We start from the raw sequence: 15,789 nt of genomic DNA on the forward strand, positions 1-15,789 counted from the left end.
GGGGCCTCAAGGGAAGGCGGAGCTGGAGGTGGGGCCTCAGGGCACCCCCCAGGGAAAATAAAGCAAACCTCTGTGCCCTGGCCCACAGGGCTTAGCACTGGGGCTAAAAGGGAACCGCTGTTTGCTGCCCCAGCTTCAGGATTTGGGTCAGATTATCCCCCGTGGGCGTGTGACGCCCGCAGCCCCCCCCCCCCATCACCTGTGGGCGGAGCCAAACCTGGGGAGCTTAGCGTCCGCGCCCCTCGCACACGAGCCCAAAGCCCGCGAAGGCAGCAGAGCAGGCGCATGGACGTCTCACGAGCCCCCTCGCGCTGGGCACGCCCCCGGCACAAAGCAGGCCTCCGGCTCTGACCGCTGCCCCCCAGGGCGAGGACGCGGCGCCAGGAGACGGCTGCGCTTGTGCCGGGAGCTAGTGGCATTTATTATTCATGGGCTGCTCTCCACCGCCGAGGAAGTGCCGGGGGAGGGGCGATATTTTCGGGGGGGGGGGGGAATCGCCTTAGTCCTCTCCAAGGGCCCCGAGAGCCGCGTGTGGAATGTCCGGACGCTGGCGGGGAGCCAGACACTGGAAATTTCGCGTCTGGGCTCGGCTCAATTATCAACCCCCCCCCCCGGCGTCCCGCAGCCCGGCCGGTGCAGGTCCCCGGCGAGGCCACGGCTGGTTTTCACCACGTCTCAGCGCACGGGCCAGAGAGGGAAAAGGGCGAAGGGGCAGCTCTCTTGTGGCCCCTTTTCGCTTGGCAGCGTGGGCCACCGTGCAGGGGAACTGGGCTCCACTGGCCACAGCCCCTCGGCCTCCAAAGGTTCAGGCTCCGTGGCCCAGCCGGGCTGTGGCCGGTTTGGTGGCATCACCAGGACCCAGATGCATAGGGAGGCTTTTTCAACGCACAGTATAAAGCCAAGTGGTCTGTCCCCACCCCTGGTTTTGCCCTTACCCAAAATGGCCACCTTCCCTCACTGTTCTCAGCAGAGTGAAGCCACACATTGCCCTCAGCCAAGATGGCCACCACGCTTTCCTCTGTCTCCCCACACCCTGGAAAAGGTGGCTGCCCTCTCCCATTGTCCTCAGTGCGGGGTGGCGGGGGGGAGGCCAGGCTGCCCTCCGTGGAGCTGGGCACTGCCATCGGCCTTGTGAGACAGAGGCGGGCGGCCGTGAGGGGACAGAGCCACGGGGCTGTGCAGGCGTGAGGGAGATGGGGTGCTGAGAAAAGGGGGGAGCGGAGCCGTGCGGAGAGCAACTGTGGGGCAGGGCTACGTGGGGAGGAGAAGGGAGACGGGGAGGGCAGCCTAGGGAGCAGGACGGAGGGCTGCGGAGGGGTCATGGTGTGTGGGAGAACCCAAGATCTCTGCCCCGGTACAAGAAAATGGGGAGCCGCCCTGAGAGGGACGGGCCACACGCAGCGGGTCAGGAGAGCGGGGCATGAAGGTGCCAGGCTGGTATCCGGAGTGTAGCTGCACATTAGAACGGCCAGACGGGACTCCATCCAGCCCAGTGTCCTGTCTGCCCACAGTGGCCAACACCAGGTGCCCCAGAGAGAGTGAACAGAACAGGGAATCCTCACGGGATCCCTCCCCTGTTACCCATTTCCAGAGAAACAGAGGCCAGGGACACCATTCCTACCCATCCTGGCTAACAGCCATTGATGGACCCAACCTCCATGAATCGATCTAGCTCTGTTTTGAACCCTGTTAAAGTTCTAGCCTTCCCTGCATCCTCCGGCGAGGAGTTCCACAGGTTGACTGTGCGCTGAGTGAAGAAAAACTTCCTTTTGTTTGTTTTCAACCTTCTGCACAGTCGGCCTCAGGCATAGATGGGAATAAGGTCAGATGCATCCCGCTTTTACACCACTAACAGCAGAGTTACACCAGCAGGATATTTGCCCCACAGACGGACTCTGGAGACAAGCAGAGCAGACAGGCTAGTAGGGGGTGAGCCCGCTAACTAAGCAGGCGGATGGGTGAAAAGGCAGGTTAGGACACAGGCAATGGGGGGGGGGGGTCACATCCTGGCTGCATCGCTGCAGGTGGGTCACTGTGCCTCAGTTTCCTCTCCTGGAATAGAAATCAGGATACGCCTGGCTCTGCCGTAGCCAGCCGGAGCGGGGCGTTCTCTCGCTAGGGGTACGTACAGCCCCGAGTGCTAAGGGGTCCTGGTCTCAGCTGGAGGCTAAGACAGGCGCTGGGGAGTCAGGCTGTGAGTTACTGTGCGGGCTGGGCGAATGTGGTTTACCCAGAATCCTTTGTGGGTTTAGTTCTCCATTGGGACCAGTTCCCGACTCACCGCACCTAGTGACAAACCTGCCCATTCAGGCAGCATGGGCGCCGGGTGCCTGCAGGCGAGGGGCCGCAGGGGGGCAGGGAAGAGGCATTTGTGGACACCCCATTTAGCAATTAAAATTTTGTCAGGGACACAGTGTTGGAGTTGGGCCGTTCCACTATTTACCAGCCCTAAGGGCCAGCAATGGTGGGAGAAGGCAGAGAGGGGCGCAGAGTTGGGAGGGGGAAGAGGCGATGTGGGGCAGGGTTGGGAGGAAGAAGTGCTGTGGGGCAGAGTTGGGGGGAAGAGGCGATGTGGGGCAGAGTTTGGGGGGAAGAGGCGATGTGGGGCAGAGTTTGGGGGGAAGAGGCGATGTGGGGCAGAGGCGATGTGGGGCAGGGTTGGGGGAAGAGGCGATGTGGGGCAGAGTTTGGGGGGAAGAGGCGATGTGGGGCAGAGTTTGGGGGGAAGAGGCGATGTGGGGCAGAGTTTGGGGGAAGAGGCGATGTGGGGCAGAGGCGATGTGGGGCAGGGTTGGGGGGAAGAGGCGATGTGGGGCAGAGTTTGGGGGGAAGAGGCGATGTGGGGCAGAGTTTGGGGGAAGAGGCGATGTGGGGCAGAGTCTTGGGGGGAAGAGGCGATAGGGGGCAGAGTTTGGGGGGAAGAGGCGATGTGGGGCAGGGTGGGGGGGGAAGAGGCGATGTGGGGCAGGGTTGGGGGAAGAGGCGATGTGGGGCAGGGTGGGGGGGAAGAGGCGATAGGGGGCAGGGTTGGGGGAAGAGGCGATGTGGGGCAGGGTTGAGGGGAGGCGAGCCCGGCAGGCTGCCCTGGAGGATACTCGCTAACCCGGCTCTCCCGAGTGCTTTGGGCACTTGAGCTAATGACTCCTCCGGCCCTGCCTGCCTTGGATCAGCCGCCTCCTGACCACCTGGGGGGCGGGGCGACCGAGGCCCTGGGAGCAGGGGAGTGTCTGGCAAGGGAGGGGGCTCGCTGGCTGGCTCCTTCCTAGGGGAGAGGGCAAAGCGCTGGCTGGTGGGTTCCTGAGGCCACGGAGCCGTGATCTCTCCTGCACGAGATCGCTGGCCCATGCGCTATGGCGGTCCCACCTCCGAGTGCTCTGGCTACGTGCGCGTCGCTGCCTCCCCCTGCTCTGGGCTCCCGGAGCAGCCTCGCTCTGCCGGCCAGTCCTGGAGCAGGCCCGCTCCGCCACGCTGGCCGGCTGCCCCCGGAGCAGCCACCCGCCACACGGTCCACTGGCCGGGCTGTGTGGCTGCCGTGGGGCTGGAACCGGGGCTGGGATGAGGCTACCCCAGGCGGGACAGAGTTCCACAGCCCAGCAGGCAGGGATTCGTGGCCCGTTCCTGTCCACGGACCAGTGGTTGGGAGCCGCTGAACTAGACGGTGCTGGGCCCTGCCGGGAAGGCAGGAGACTGGACTCTGTGGCCTCGCCAGGTCCCCTTCCAGTTCTAGGCGTCTCTGGTTCTCTTCCCACCCAGGACACTAGCTAGAGAAACGGGAGCAAGCGGTTCAGCTGCAAGCCAGCTGGGGCTGGTGCAGCAGCTTGGGACTTTCCGTCATCCCAGCTCGCCTAGGCCTGAGAGATCGCATTACCGGCTCTCAGAGGGCTTGGCAAAGGAGGGCAGCGTCACCCTCCCCATTTGAGGGGTGGGGAAACGGAGGCAGGAAACGGGTCCATGGCAGAACTCAGACTAGCGCTCCTGCCGTCGTCCAGTGCTCTCTCCACTGCCCCCGGGCTACACCGAACTAGCTAATCACCCGCCCCGCTCGAGAGACCGTCTCCAGGGCTGAGCGAACCCATGGGCTGCTGCTGGCTCCGTCTCCTAAGAGCACCCTGCCCCGGGACTCAGCCGACGGAGCCCGGTCTGCCCAGCGGTTTGGAATGAATTTGCTGGTCGGAAGTAGAAAAACGGGGGGGACCCCAATCGAGATCATCGGAGAGATCTTTCTCTAAGCTGCACTTACATATCTCCCGTGGCGGAGAGTCCACGTGGAGAAGAGCAGGCTCGGCTCGTTTCTGCAGTCCGGGAGCCCAGGGAATCGTGGCAAGCCCCCCCACCCAGCCGGGGTACCCCAGAGAGGCCCTCTGATTTCACACTTTGCCCCCCCAACCCTCCACGTTTTCCGGGTCCCTCTTTCCCCGCTCCCAGGAATAAGTCCGTGATTCTAGGCCTGACTCCAGCCGGTTGTATCTGGCCTAGATCTGCTCGTGGGCAAGGATAGCGCGTGGGAGGGGGCAGCCGTGGCTCAGCAGACAGGAAGCCGGCAGCAGGTGCAGACCTGCACAGCTCAGATCCTGTGACAGGCTCCTGACCGGAGCCCTCCTTGCGCAGCATGAAGGTGACCTGCCGGGCTGCAGGAGGGAGGGGAGGAGCAGGGAGCCCTTGGCAGGGCCCTGTCGTGCCTGGAGAGGAGGCAGCTTACGGCTTGTCACTCCCAGGCCTAGAGGAAGGAGCACGCACCTGGGAGCTAGGAACGGCCTAATCCCACCTCTGTCGCTTCCTGCCCTTAGCGCCTCGCTTTTGCCGCAGCGACAAGATCCGGTCAAGCGGGCGCCAGGGAGGCAAGGTCACCATTAACCGGCAGAGCCTCTGTAGAGAAGTACCCCTCTTGTTGAGTGGAAGCGGGGTTTTGTGGCTACAGCAGAGGACCGGGAATCCAGCACTCTCAGATCTCTTCCTCCCTCCGCTACTGACTCACTGAGTGACCTTGGGCAACTCACAGCCCTGCTCTGCCTCAGTTTTCCCCTCTGTAAAATAGGGTGCGCGGTGCTAGCCATGCTCACTGGCGTGTGTGAGGCTGAGCTAACGTGCAGCACCTGCTCTGGTTTGCCAGTGGCAGTTGCTAGTGAGATCTGGAGATGGACGGTGTGATGGAAATGCAAAGTCACGGCTTAGCCATCTGCACAGATACCTTTTCTGGCATTTGTCCCTGCGCTGGAAAGTCTGCATAAGAACATCCACACTGAGTCAGACCCACAGTCCATCCAGCCCAGTGCCCTGTCTGCCGACAGCAGCCAATACGAGATACCTGAGAGGGAAGGGATACATGTGATCCCTCCCCTGTCACCCACCCCTGGAGAAACAGAGGCTAAGTACACCATTCCCACCCATCCTGGCTAATAGCCATGGATGGACCTAACCTCCATGAATCTATCTAGCTCTTTTTTGAACCCTGTTCAAGTCCTAGCCTTCGCCGCATCCTGTGGCAAGGAGTTCCACAGGTTGTGCACTGAGTGAAGAAAAGCTTCCTTTTGTTTGTTATAAACCTGCTGCCTGTTCATTTCATTTGGTGACCCCTAGTTCTTATACTGTGGGACCAAGTCAGTAACTTTTCCTTATTCACTTTTTCCGCACCAGTCATGATCGTATAGCCTCTAGCCATTTTAACCCCTCTTCTTCCACAGCAAGCAGGCACATGCAGGGGGAGGGGCTGGTGCAGGGGGAGCAATGAGTGAAGGGCAGACAGCAAAGATCAATCCCTAGGGTGGGAAAGAGCAGACACCAGCTCTCCTCACCAGAGCTCTGCCTCCCACCCCTGCAGGAGAGTCCAGCTACCCCTCCCAAGGTGACTCACCAAACCAACTAGCCCCCTTCCCCCAGCCACATCCCTCAACCCTGGAACTAACCTGGGAGGGGGATGCCAACCACTAGGAGAAAGGCAGCCTGAAGCTGTGGCTTATATAAGGCAAGATTTTAAGCCACGCCTCTTGCCTCCCAGAAGTCATTGCAACACTCAGGCCCCACCCCTTCTCCTACCTGATAAAAGCTGAGGTCCTGGCTGGCTCCAGAGCTTGCTAGAGTTCTCCTTGGTGTGTGCTGCAGTGGGTACTGGGTTTGATGCTCTAAAGGGGCTGTTCTGCTCCGTGCTGGCTGGGGAGGGGGCTCTTGCTAGCCTGGCTCTGGGTGGAGGCGCCTGCAGACTGATGAAGACCGAGGTTCTCTGAGTTTCCAAGACTCCCCCATGCATTCAGGAGAGAGCCAGCTGCAGCCACTCCCAGGTAATGCTGGAGCGTGGGGAGGGTGGTCCTGGCTCTAGCAGCCTCAGGTGCTGTGCGTTCTGCCCCATGGGCATAGGGGTCAGCTGGGGGGCACAGCTGGGCACCACCACAACTTGCTGCTGCTGGCTGGTTGCTGGATGAGTTGCCAGACTCAGGCCTTCCTCTGTGGAAGTTGCTCTCTTGGTAGCCATGGGGCTGGCCTGGCCGGACTTGGCTGTGGGGCTGGCAATGCTGGGGTGCCTTTAGTGGATTCTCTGCTGGCTTGAGGCTGTTGAGCTTGGGACTGACCCCCATGTGCTGTCCCTACAGCTCTCCGTGGGAAGCCCTGGAGCAAGTGCCACGCCCCATGCTGTGGCCAGTGGGGGTGTCCCTGAGGCTGCCATGCCCAGGGCAGGGCTGGGCTCTGCTGGGGACAGAGGAGTGGCGCTGGCTGGCTGCCTGGGGCATGGTGGCTGTGGGGGCGTGGCAGGGGGAGTTCAGGGGCCGGCTCCGTGCCGGTGCCTGTCGGCAGGACTCCCTCTGCCTGGGGGGCCTGGGTACCAAGCGTCTTAGCCACGCTGCGGGCGCCAGGTCTCTGCGACGTGGGCTGCCTGCCTGCTCTGGGGTCCCCTCTGGGGCGTGGCCCTCGCCGTGGCCTCCCTGCAGCAGAGATCAGACTCCTGCGCTAGTTCTCTAAGAGGCTGCCCTGTGGCCTGTTCTACGTGGCCCCGGGCTCTGGCGCCAGGGGGCGAGGGGTGGGCTCTCCGGGGGGCGAGGCTTGACGGCTGCTCTGGAGTTGGTGGGGCCGGCTGGCCTCTGCCCGCTGCAGCCGGTCTGGCAGGGAGGTAGCTGAGGGGCTGGCGCATGGCATGAGCAGCCTGAGGAGAAATCGGGCCTGTGGCTCCCTCCATAAACTGCCCAGCCTGGTGTGTGCCGCAGCGAGTGGCCGTCTGTGAGGAAGCCCCTCCTGGCCACGTAGGGGGTGTGACGTGAGGCTGGGGGGGGGGGGGGCTGCAGGCAGAGGAGCTGCCCCAAGCCTGGCCTGTCCCTGGCAGGCCTCTGAGGACGGGGAAGGCAGGCCCTGCAGGAGCAAGGCCGTGGCTGGGTCGGGCCGTGGCTTCTCGTGACCAGCGTGGATGCACGCCTGAGGGCCCGCAGTCGCTGGCAACGCGTGGCCGTTAACTCAGTGGGGTTTGGCCCCTGCCTTGGCCCGGCGTCTCCCGCCGCTGAGGTTGCTCGTGCCGGACTGCTGCTGCGCTCCACCCCAGAGGGGGCTGCATGTCTGGGAGGGGGCCTGTGGGCCTAACTTTGCAACATGCTTCTGGGCCCTCTCCAGCCGGCCAGTTCCATGAGGAAGGGACCTTGAGGCATTATGGGGTCCAGCCCGAGTAATCCTAAAGCAGCCCTGGCAGGTGTCGGTCTGGCCTCTCTTAAACCTTGCCGGGGCGCTCACAGGACCCTATTCCAGAGCGTCTAGCGTTGCCAGGTGTCCGGGTTTTGAGCTCCCTGTTCGGTACAAATGGAGAAAATAGCCATGTCCGGTCTCTAACTAAGATGGAATGTCGATTGCGATGTCATGTCAAGTGTGGCTGGGATTTTTGTTGAAACCATCTGGCAACCCTAAGAGTAACGGAGTGAAATGCTTCCCAACAGCCCCCTGAAATCTCCCTTCCTGCAGATAAGCCCATTGCTCCGTGGCCATGGAGTCGTGGGGCCGGCAGGGACCTCGTGGCCAGCTAGCGCTATGGCGCTCAGCCAGGGCTCTGCAGACCCCTGAGGGGAACCGAGGTCTTCTGGGCCCACAGCAACCCCTCCAGGTACCTGCTAGCTCTGCAACAGGCCACGTGGAAAGCCCTAGTGAAGTCAGGGCCAAATCACGTTTCTTAGGCAGCGGCTCTTTAATGCTGGTCTCTAGACGCTCCACCGGGAGGTGTAAGTCCAATGTTGATGTTCCAAGTGACTTATGAACTGGCAAAATAAGTCTGCGACTTGTTGGGAACCATGAGCTGGAGCTCTCGTGTCTGTCTGGGTGTTTTTGGCGAGCACGTCTCAGTGAAGTGAATTCCAGGGGTACACGAGAGACTCCCGAAAGGGGTGCAGGAGGCTGGGAAGGCAGAGAGCTGCCATTCTGGTCTGGTCTCCCTGCATTCGTGGCAGGACTAAGGATTCTCTAGTAGGGATGGAACCGTGTCACCGTTTAACGGTTAACCATTAAGCGTGAGCTCACCCGTTACTAGAACGGTTACATGCCGGCTCCCAGCCCTGCTCCAGGGAGCTGGCTGCCACCCTGTGCTGCTGGCTCTATCCGAGCCAGTAGTGGGGGCATCAGCCAGCTCCCTGGGAGGGGAGCCGGGACGTGCCGGAGCTGGCTTAACCGGCTTCTGGTGTGCGCCAGATCCTGCTCTGCAACGTAGCGCTTGTACTGCAGAGCACACCGTGCAGCCGGCTCACCCAGACTGGGGCCAGGAGCCGGTTCCCGGCACGCCCTGGCTGGCAGCCCTGCCCCTGGGGAGCCGGCTGCGGGCTCTGCGTACCAGCGTGATGCTGCCGAGCCCGCAGTGTGTACGCAGGAAAGCGCTAAGATTTTGGCTGGTGAGCTAAGTCACCGCATTTGAACATCCCTGTTACCGCAACGTGGCAAACCGTCGGTCCCTGCCCCCCTTAGAGCCACCCAGATATAGTGGAAGACCGTGGTCGGATCCTTCCTCGGACGTCCTGGCGCTAGACCAAGCCTGCCCCATCTCTTCTCCTTTCCGCGCGGAGAGGCTGGGTTTCCTAAACTGTCCTCCAGCTGCTCTCCTCTGGGCTCCCCCTCCCCCCCAAAAGCCAGGGGTGCAGAATTGGACACTACCCCGGCTGAACGCACCAGTGCAGCGTAGCATGAGACAGCACCCGCCTGAGTCTTGCCTGTGGCTCTCCCAGGGGTGGGCAATAATTTTAGATGAGGGGGCGTGGCCTCAGGCAGAAGGGGCGGGGCCAGGATGCTTCTGTGCTCTCCTCCTGCAGACCGTGATGGGCCTGGAGGGTGGAGGAGCATGTGAAGTCTTCTGCCCCCCCCTCCTGGCCTAGAGAGACCTGCCAGCTGTTCTGAACAGCTGACGGTCCCCTCTAGGCATCTGCCCCCTTGCAGGGCAGGAGGAGACTTTGCAAGCTGCCCCCAACCCCAGGCCAGTCAGGGCCTGGTATGGGAGGGGCACGTGAAGTTTCTCACTCCCGTGCACGCCCCCCCCCCGCAAGCTGTGCCCTGATTGGTCTGGCAGTAGGGGCGAGGCAGGGTGTCGGAAGGGGTCTCCGAAGAAACTGGGCACTTCTGAGTGTTCCTTCTCCTTGTGACTTTCTTCTGTGGGACTAAACCAGCTGATTGGGGGAGGGGACTGGAGATTAGGACCCCCCCATGTATCCCCCGGTCCAGCACGTTCCCTGTGCTGTGGATTAGTGCAAACTCCGGGCAGGCCTGGGTACCTGGGCTAGCGGGGCCGTCCGTCCAGTGCGCGCCGGCGCATGCTGCCGCCTCCGTAGATGAGACGGTCTCTGCCCACCGTCCTGCAGCCGGCCGGGGCTGTCTCTGCTGTCCGGGGAGGGGAGGAGGAAGACGTGGATCGTAGCCGTGACCCAGATCCGTCCCTGGGGGAGGGAGCCACGAGTGCAGGTTGCAGGGGGAGCGTGGGAGTCGAACGCTGCCTGGTGACGTGGCTTCGGGGTGGGGGTGGCTCTGATGTTGTTGGCTTAGTGACCACGTGCTGTCCTGAGACCCAGATGGGAGGGAGACCGTGGCTCGGGGTGGGCAAAGAGATGGCTGCTCTCCCTCTCCAAGCCCCCAGCAGCGGAAGGGCCCCTCTCCAGAGAGGGGTGCATTTGGACACCCCGCCCTTCCAGGTACCTGCTGGGGCATGAAGAGGTTAGACCCGCCCCTGCTGCCACTGGGTTAGTCTCCCCGAGTGCCTGTCCCTTAAAATCCAGGTTCTTGTGCTGAGACACCAGCCAGGTGCTTCTGCAGGCTGACCGGCTGCCGTGGGCAGACCTGCTGGCGCCAGGGGCCAGCCAAGCCGGTGAGGTAGGCAGGGCTGCATCCCAAGGCCTGGCCCCCGTGGTAGGACTGCAGCCGTCTGCCCCGGAGCAGGCAGGGCTGGAGGTCTGACCCATGGAGCGTGCTCAGACCGGGAAGGGGGAGGGGGAGGGGGCTGTGAGATCTCACTGCGTGATCGGGTGTGACGTGGGCTTCTCGCGCCCCGGCGCAGGGGTGGCCGAACCCCAGCTGGGCGGCTCAGTGGGTTGATCCCCGGCCCCCGCCAGGCAATAGACAGCAGCTTGTGCTGGGAGTGACGCACTGAGAGCATCCAACGTGGCTTCTCCAAGGTCCCCCAGGAAATCCTTTACTTCCCCTCCACCCCCCAGGAGACAGGCGCCCATGATCCAGCAGTAGTTGAAGCCTGGCCCAGGGCCTAGAACAAAGTCCCTGCGGTGCCCTAGGCTCCTATGTGACTTTGGGTGAGTCCCTTGGTGTCTGCCTCAGTTTCCCCCCGTGCAATGGGGGTACTTGGCCTGCCGCGTGGGGGGTAGTGAGGATAAACGCATTGCGTGTTACAGTAATGGGGGCACAGACAGGCAGAGACCTACCCTCGAAGTCGGTGACCAGAGTTGCCTTAGTAACCAGGGCTGTCATGCCAACCTGACAGGCAGGAGAACGGCAGCTGGAGGGAACTGACGCTCGTGAGTTCGTAGCCGGCGACTGGCTGGACGACGCTCGTTCCCGCCAGAGGCTGCTCGGCCAGTTCAAACAGGTCCCACCCTCCCCTTCCCCCAACCCTCCAACCGAGGCTATCCGGGGGGGCAGGGTGTCCTCGAGCGGGGCCCTGGCTCAGTGGGGCTGCCTCCGCACGCTGATGGGAACGCGGGGTCTGGTAGAGCCGGTGTGGGGGCCGCGCCCTTCGCCCGCTCCCCGGAGGGGAATGCTGAGCTCTAGTGCAGGGGTCCAGGCGACCCAGCCCAGGAGCCCGCCTTCACGGCATGCAGAGGCAGAAAACGCACATGCCCATGCTCGCTCCACCCCAGAGGCAGCTGCAGGTCAGAACCCAGATGTCTGACTAGCGGAGTCGGCTCCGTGTGGCTGAGCAGGGCTGTGGAGTGACGCGCCCCCTCCCCCCACGCCCGCCTGGATGGTTTAGCTGTAATCAGATCTCAAGGCCGGGGCTTACGTGCGTTTAGCTGCAGGTTGCTCCCTGCAGCCGGTGCTGCCGCTTGCCTTGTAATCCGCCGGCTTTGTCTCACCTTCTGACCCATTTACCGCCCCCAGCTGGAGTGGCGCAGGGTTGGCAGACGACCTGGGTGTGCTGCATTTTTCCACCCCCCCCCCTCCACCCCAGGAAAACATCTCCAGGAGGAGGTGCCGTCCTCCCTCTGCCGTGTACCTCCATCATCCCACCCTGCCCTGGAACCTGTGCTGGTTCCCGTCTCCCCCACCCAGCTCTGTCCGGCTCTGCAAACACCACGCCCCCCCCTCTAGACAGGCGGAACAGAGGAAGCGTGACGCGGTGCTGACCCTCTAGTGCAGGGGTGGCCAACCCATTGAAGGCAAAGAGCCACAGTAGTGGGGGGAGAGGGGGGAGAATAGTGCAAAGGGCCGCAGGGGAAAAAGTTGTTGAGCAAAAAAAGATCCTGCCCCTTTAAACAAAACTCCAGGTGGCGTTTTGGCCACATCAGGCTCCTGTCGGCCAGTGCCGGCGCAATTTTGCTTTGCCAGGCCGGACAGTGAGCACAGGGGACTGGGGGGGGGGCAGTTTTTAGGGGCGGCTTTTCAAGCCATGTGGGAGGCTTCGTGAGCCGCAATTTAAGGGCGGGGGAAGAGTCGCGTGCGGCTCGTGAGCTGTGGATTGGCCAGCCCTGCTCTAGTGCTTCCATCCACAGCGCCACTGAGGCATGGAAGCATTGTTGGTAAACTGAGGCAGAGGGGCTGACTTGCCTAAGGGGCCTCCAGCTATAGGCCTGCCTGGTGCTAGGCCTTAACCTTGCGCTTGTGTATGGAGGGATATGCACTTCATTTTGCCGCCTTACTAGTGGCCTGTCCTGCTCCCTGGAAGAGGCTGGGTAAGCCAGAGGGATGAGTTCTTAGACCAGGACCCCGGCTGGAGACACGTGGATTCTTGGAACTGCAAATTCCAACCTCCCAGGGTCATCTCCAGACCATAATCCCTCTGACTCGGCTAAACGGAGCTGCTGGCCACTGATGGGATGAGGATTAGCCAAGTCCTGTCTGAGCTGCCTAACCCTGACGTCATTGGCTAGCCCGGCCCCGTCATGAGTTGGCTGCACTTGGCTCGCCCCACCCTAGAGGTGGCTGCATGTGACTGAGGCTGTGTGGACAGCACTTGGAGAGGAAAAGAGCTTTAGAGAGGCATGAGGCAGGCCGAGGCCGGGGGCTTGAGGGAGAACCGTGGGAGAGGTTAACATGGGTTTCCAGGTCTGCGGATTCTCTGGTCACTTGCTTGGTGGGGCCCGGGGTGTTGCTGCTTCCTGTGGGATGGGACGCCTCTACCCTAGGCTCTGGGGAGGGCCTGGCTATTAAAATGGGAACGGCCGGCCGTTCCCCAACAGCCTATCTTGTACGCTGTGGGCCGGGATCCTGTGGGGCTGGGACGGACAGTCTCTGCCCCAGAGAACTTTGCCTAAACAGGTCACATGATCGCCTCTTTCCCCACCCCCATCCTCTTTCTCAGGCTGTGAAACCCCAATAGCAGAGGTCGGCAGCGAGGCCCAGTCCAGCGCTCTCCCCGCTAGGCCACACTACCTCTCTGGAATGCCGCGTGCTTGCCGGGGGCGCCGCATTCGGTAGAGCGACTCCGCCCGTCTGGTGGGGTGGTCAGACCAGCAGCGCCTTGTTCCGTCCCTCCCCTGCCCCTCCGGGGAGGCTGCCGCCTAACGGAGCCAGGGGAGTGGCCGAGGAGAGCTACGTGGCGGCGAGCCCGGCTGCTCCCCCTTGGGATTTCTCTGCCGGGCATCCGCTCGGCTGGGGGGGAGTTGGCACTTTAACGGGAAGCGCTGAGTGTCCAGGAGGCTGCAGCCTGGGCTCGGATCCCAGCCTGCAGCGTCTGTCTGTCTGTCCGCCCTGGCGCGGAGCCGCTGTCCCGGCATCAAGCCAAGGTCTCCTCCCAGGGCTGCGCTCTTCGGACGAGGCGGGAGCTAGAGCGCCTGGCGGTGTTGGCCCACGTTCCTGACTGCTGGGGGGCCAGCACCCCCTTTGTCTGGGTGTGACTGCAGCGGGGAAGGCCTGCCTGGGGGGGATCAGGAGCCCTTGGCGTCCTGGACCACGCGACAGGACAGATCGGTGCCTCCTGGCACGGCTGCTGGGGAGGTGCAAAGCGTCGGGAAGCTCACTGGGAGGGCCACTAGCCCGGAGCCTCCTGGAGCCAGTTGCTGCAGCTCGCCAGCTAGAGGAGGGGGTTGCGTTGGCCTCCCCGGACGCTGACGGGTAATTCTCTCTCTGCGCCTGGTCCTGCCTTGCCCAGGGAGCTGCTGAGACCTGCCTGGCCCTCGCCCAGCGGAACGGAGCAAGGGCAGGGTACCCTGGGAGCTGCCCAGGAGATTCCGATTGCAGTAGCAGAGAGCCCACCGCTGGCTTGGGGTCTCCTGATGGCGCACACCACCTGTATTGTGCACATTGGTGGAATCTCCCTCTCTGGAGATATTTAAGAACAGGTTAGATAGACATCTGTCAGGGATGGTGTAGACGGAGCTTGGTCCTGCCTTGAGGGCGGGGGGCTGGACTCGATGACCTCTCGAGGTCCCTTCCAGTCCTATGATTCTATGATTAGGGGTGCTCGATTGGTTAATCGAATAGTCGATGGTGCTCATGAATTCTTATCGATGAGTCGACTGGTCTATAGTCCTGGGGGGCGGGGCCGGCAGCCAGTGCGCTCCGGCCCGCTTCCAAGAAGCCCCCTGCCACTGGATCAGAGGCAGCAGGGCTGGGTGCCAGGTGGGAGCCGAGTGCCCGTTCAAAAACCAGCTCCCCTTGCAGACCGGCTGCCTGTTGCCCTGGGCTGCTGCCTCTGATACAGGCTGGCAGCCGCCCCTGTCTAGGACCGGTCTGAGCTCCTGGACCCAGCATGAGCCAGGCTGCCTGCCCACCTGGCTCCTAATAATACACTCTAAATGCAGGGTCCCAGACCCAGCGTGAGCCAGAACTGAGCCAGGCTGCTAAAAAATGTCCGGGGGAGAGGGAAGGCGCGTGGCTTATAGCAGTAACCTATACGCTTTTGTGTTTTAGCGACGAGGAGTCCTGTGGCACCTTATAGACTAAGGTGCCACAGGACTCCTCGTCGCTTTTGCAGATTCAGACTAACACGGCTACCCCTCTGATGCTTTTGTGTTTTGGTATCAGAAGCACTAGTACGTCCCTGGTGCACATGCATGGGGAAAGCCACATGTGGATGGACAATAGGGGGATGAGGGTGGGGTGTGTAATGGAGCCCATGAAGGGCTGGGGGGTAGGGTGCTGGGGAAGGGACTGGAACAGCTGCCCATCCGCTGGCTGTTGGTGTCAGCGTGAGACTAGCTGCCCATCTCTGCTCTCTCCCTGAACAGGAGGCGGTGGGGGGGGGAGGGGATGCTGGCAGTTCCATAGCCGGATGGGCACAGTCCTCTGCTCACCGCTGGTACCGGTCCAGGCAGAGCCTGCAGAAGAGGGATCAGAAGCAGGGAGCCGCTGCCGGGGTGGGGAGAGGCCAGGAAGAGCCCGGGGCGGGGAGGTGAAGCAAACGGCTTCCTGGAATGTGGCGTGTTTGCCGGTGGCGGATCCCAGTGCGGCTGAATCTGAGCTGTAAACAGGGCTGACCTGCCATCAGTCTCCGAACAGCGGGACCGACACGCTCAGACCAGAGGCCCGCTGGGTCTCCGTCGGTTCCTTTCGACAACGCTATTGCCTGTTCAGCCCAAGTCTGCCGATGGCGGCTTGCCCAGCACGCCCGCTAGGCACTGTCCTGGTGTCGGCACACTTGTGTTTCCGACGGTCTTACACTTGTCATCTCACACTGTCCTGTGTGTGTGGAACCCAGGTTTGGTTCCGCCTCTGGCGCGGCGTGCAGGAGCCTCTGCTGTGGGAGCTAAAGCCAGCGGGTGCTTGGCTAAGGCGGTAGAGCAGACGCCTTCGTCTCTCAGCGGTCTCTGTGCCGCTAGGTAGGACCACCTGCCACACCCAGGAGTGTGGGTTACGTGACCATAGGACTTCTAAGGCTTTAAATGGCCGTGACACTGTATCTTTGCTTGGTTTGAAGCAGGTACTTGCCTTGAAACTGTCCGTACTCAAGTCTAATTGACTAATTGTCAACAAACCTGGTTAAAATCAGACCCTGGAACTGACACTGAACTCAAGGGCTAAACGTCTCCTAAGGAAACCCTGCGCTGTGGTCTCATGCGCTATTGTCATCCGTGGCAAGGAAATTAATGCCATTTTCCCCCAGTTACAGGGGGCTACCGCCTACCCTCTGCCCAGGTGAATGGGGGTGTGCACCAGCATTTGTGAACATCCCTGCTTTGGAAA

General features: G+C 62.1%; 1 protein-coding gene across 2 annotated transcripts in view; it reads left to right on the forward strand.

The window, feature by feature from the left end:
- Positions 1–15,789, forward strand: part of LOC102463830 (uncharacterized) — a 37,749-nt gene that overhangs the window by 5,843 nt on the left and 16,117 nt on the right. Inside the window, exon 1 of one of the 2 annotated variants that reach the window (XM_075922997.2) lies at positions 6,068–6,275. The exons of the other annotated variant lie outside the window; for it this stretch is intronic. Within the exon in view, the coding sequence (XP_075779112.2) occupies positions 6,239–6,275 (37 nt within the window). The 5' untranslated portion in view covers positions 6,068–6,238. Of the gene's footprint in view, positions 1–6,067; positions 6,276–15,789 lie in introns of those variants that run through there. 2 annotated transcript variants of the gene reach the window in all.

Source organism: Pelodiscus sinensis, chromosome 2 (assembly GCF_052426305.1).
Source record: "Pelodiscus sinensis isolate ZL-2025 chromosome 2, ASM5242630v1, whole genome shotgun sequence".
Classification (NCBI taxonomy): Eukaryota; Metazoa; Chordata; order Testudines; family Trionychidae; genus Pelodiscus; species Pelodiscus sinensis.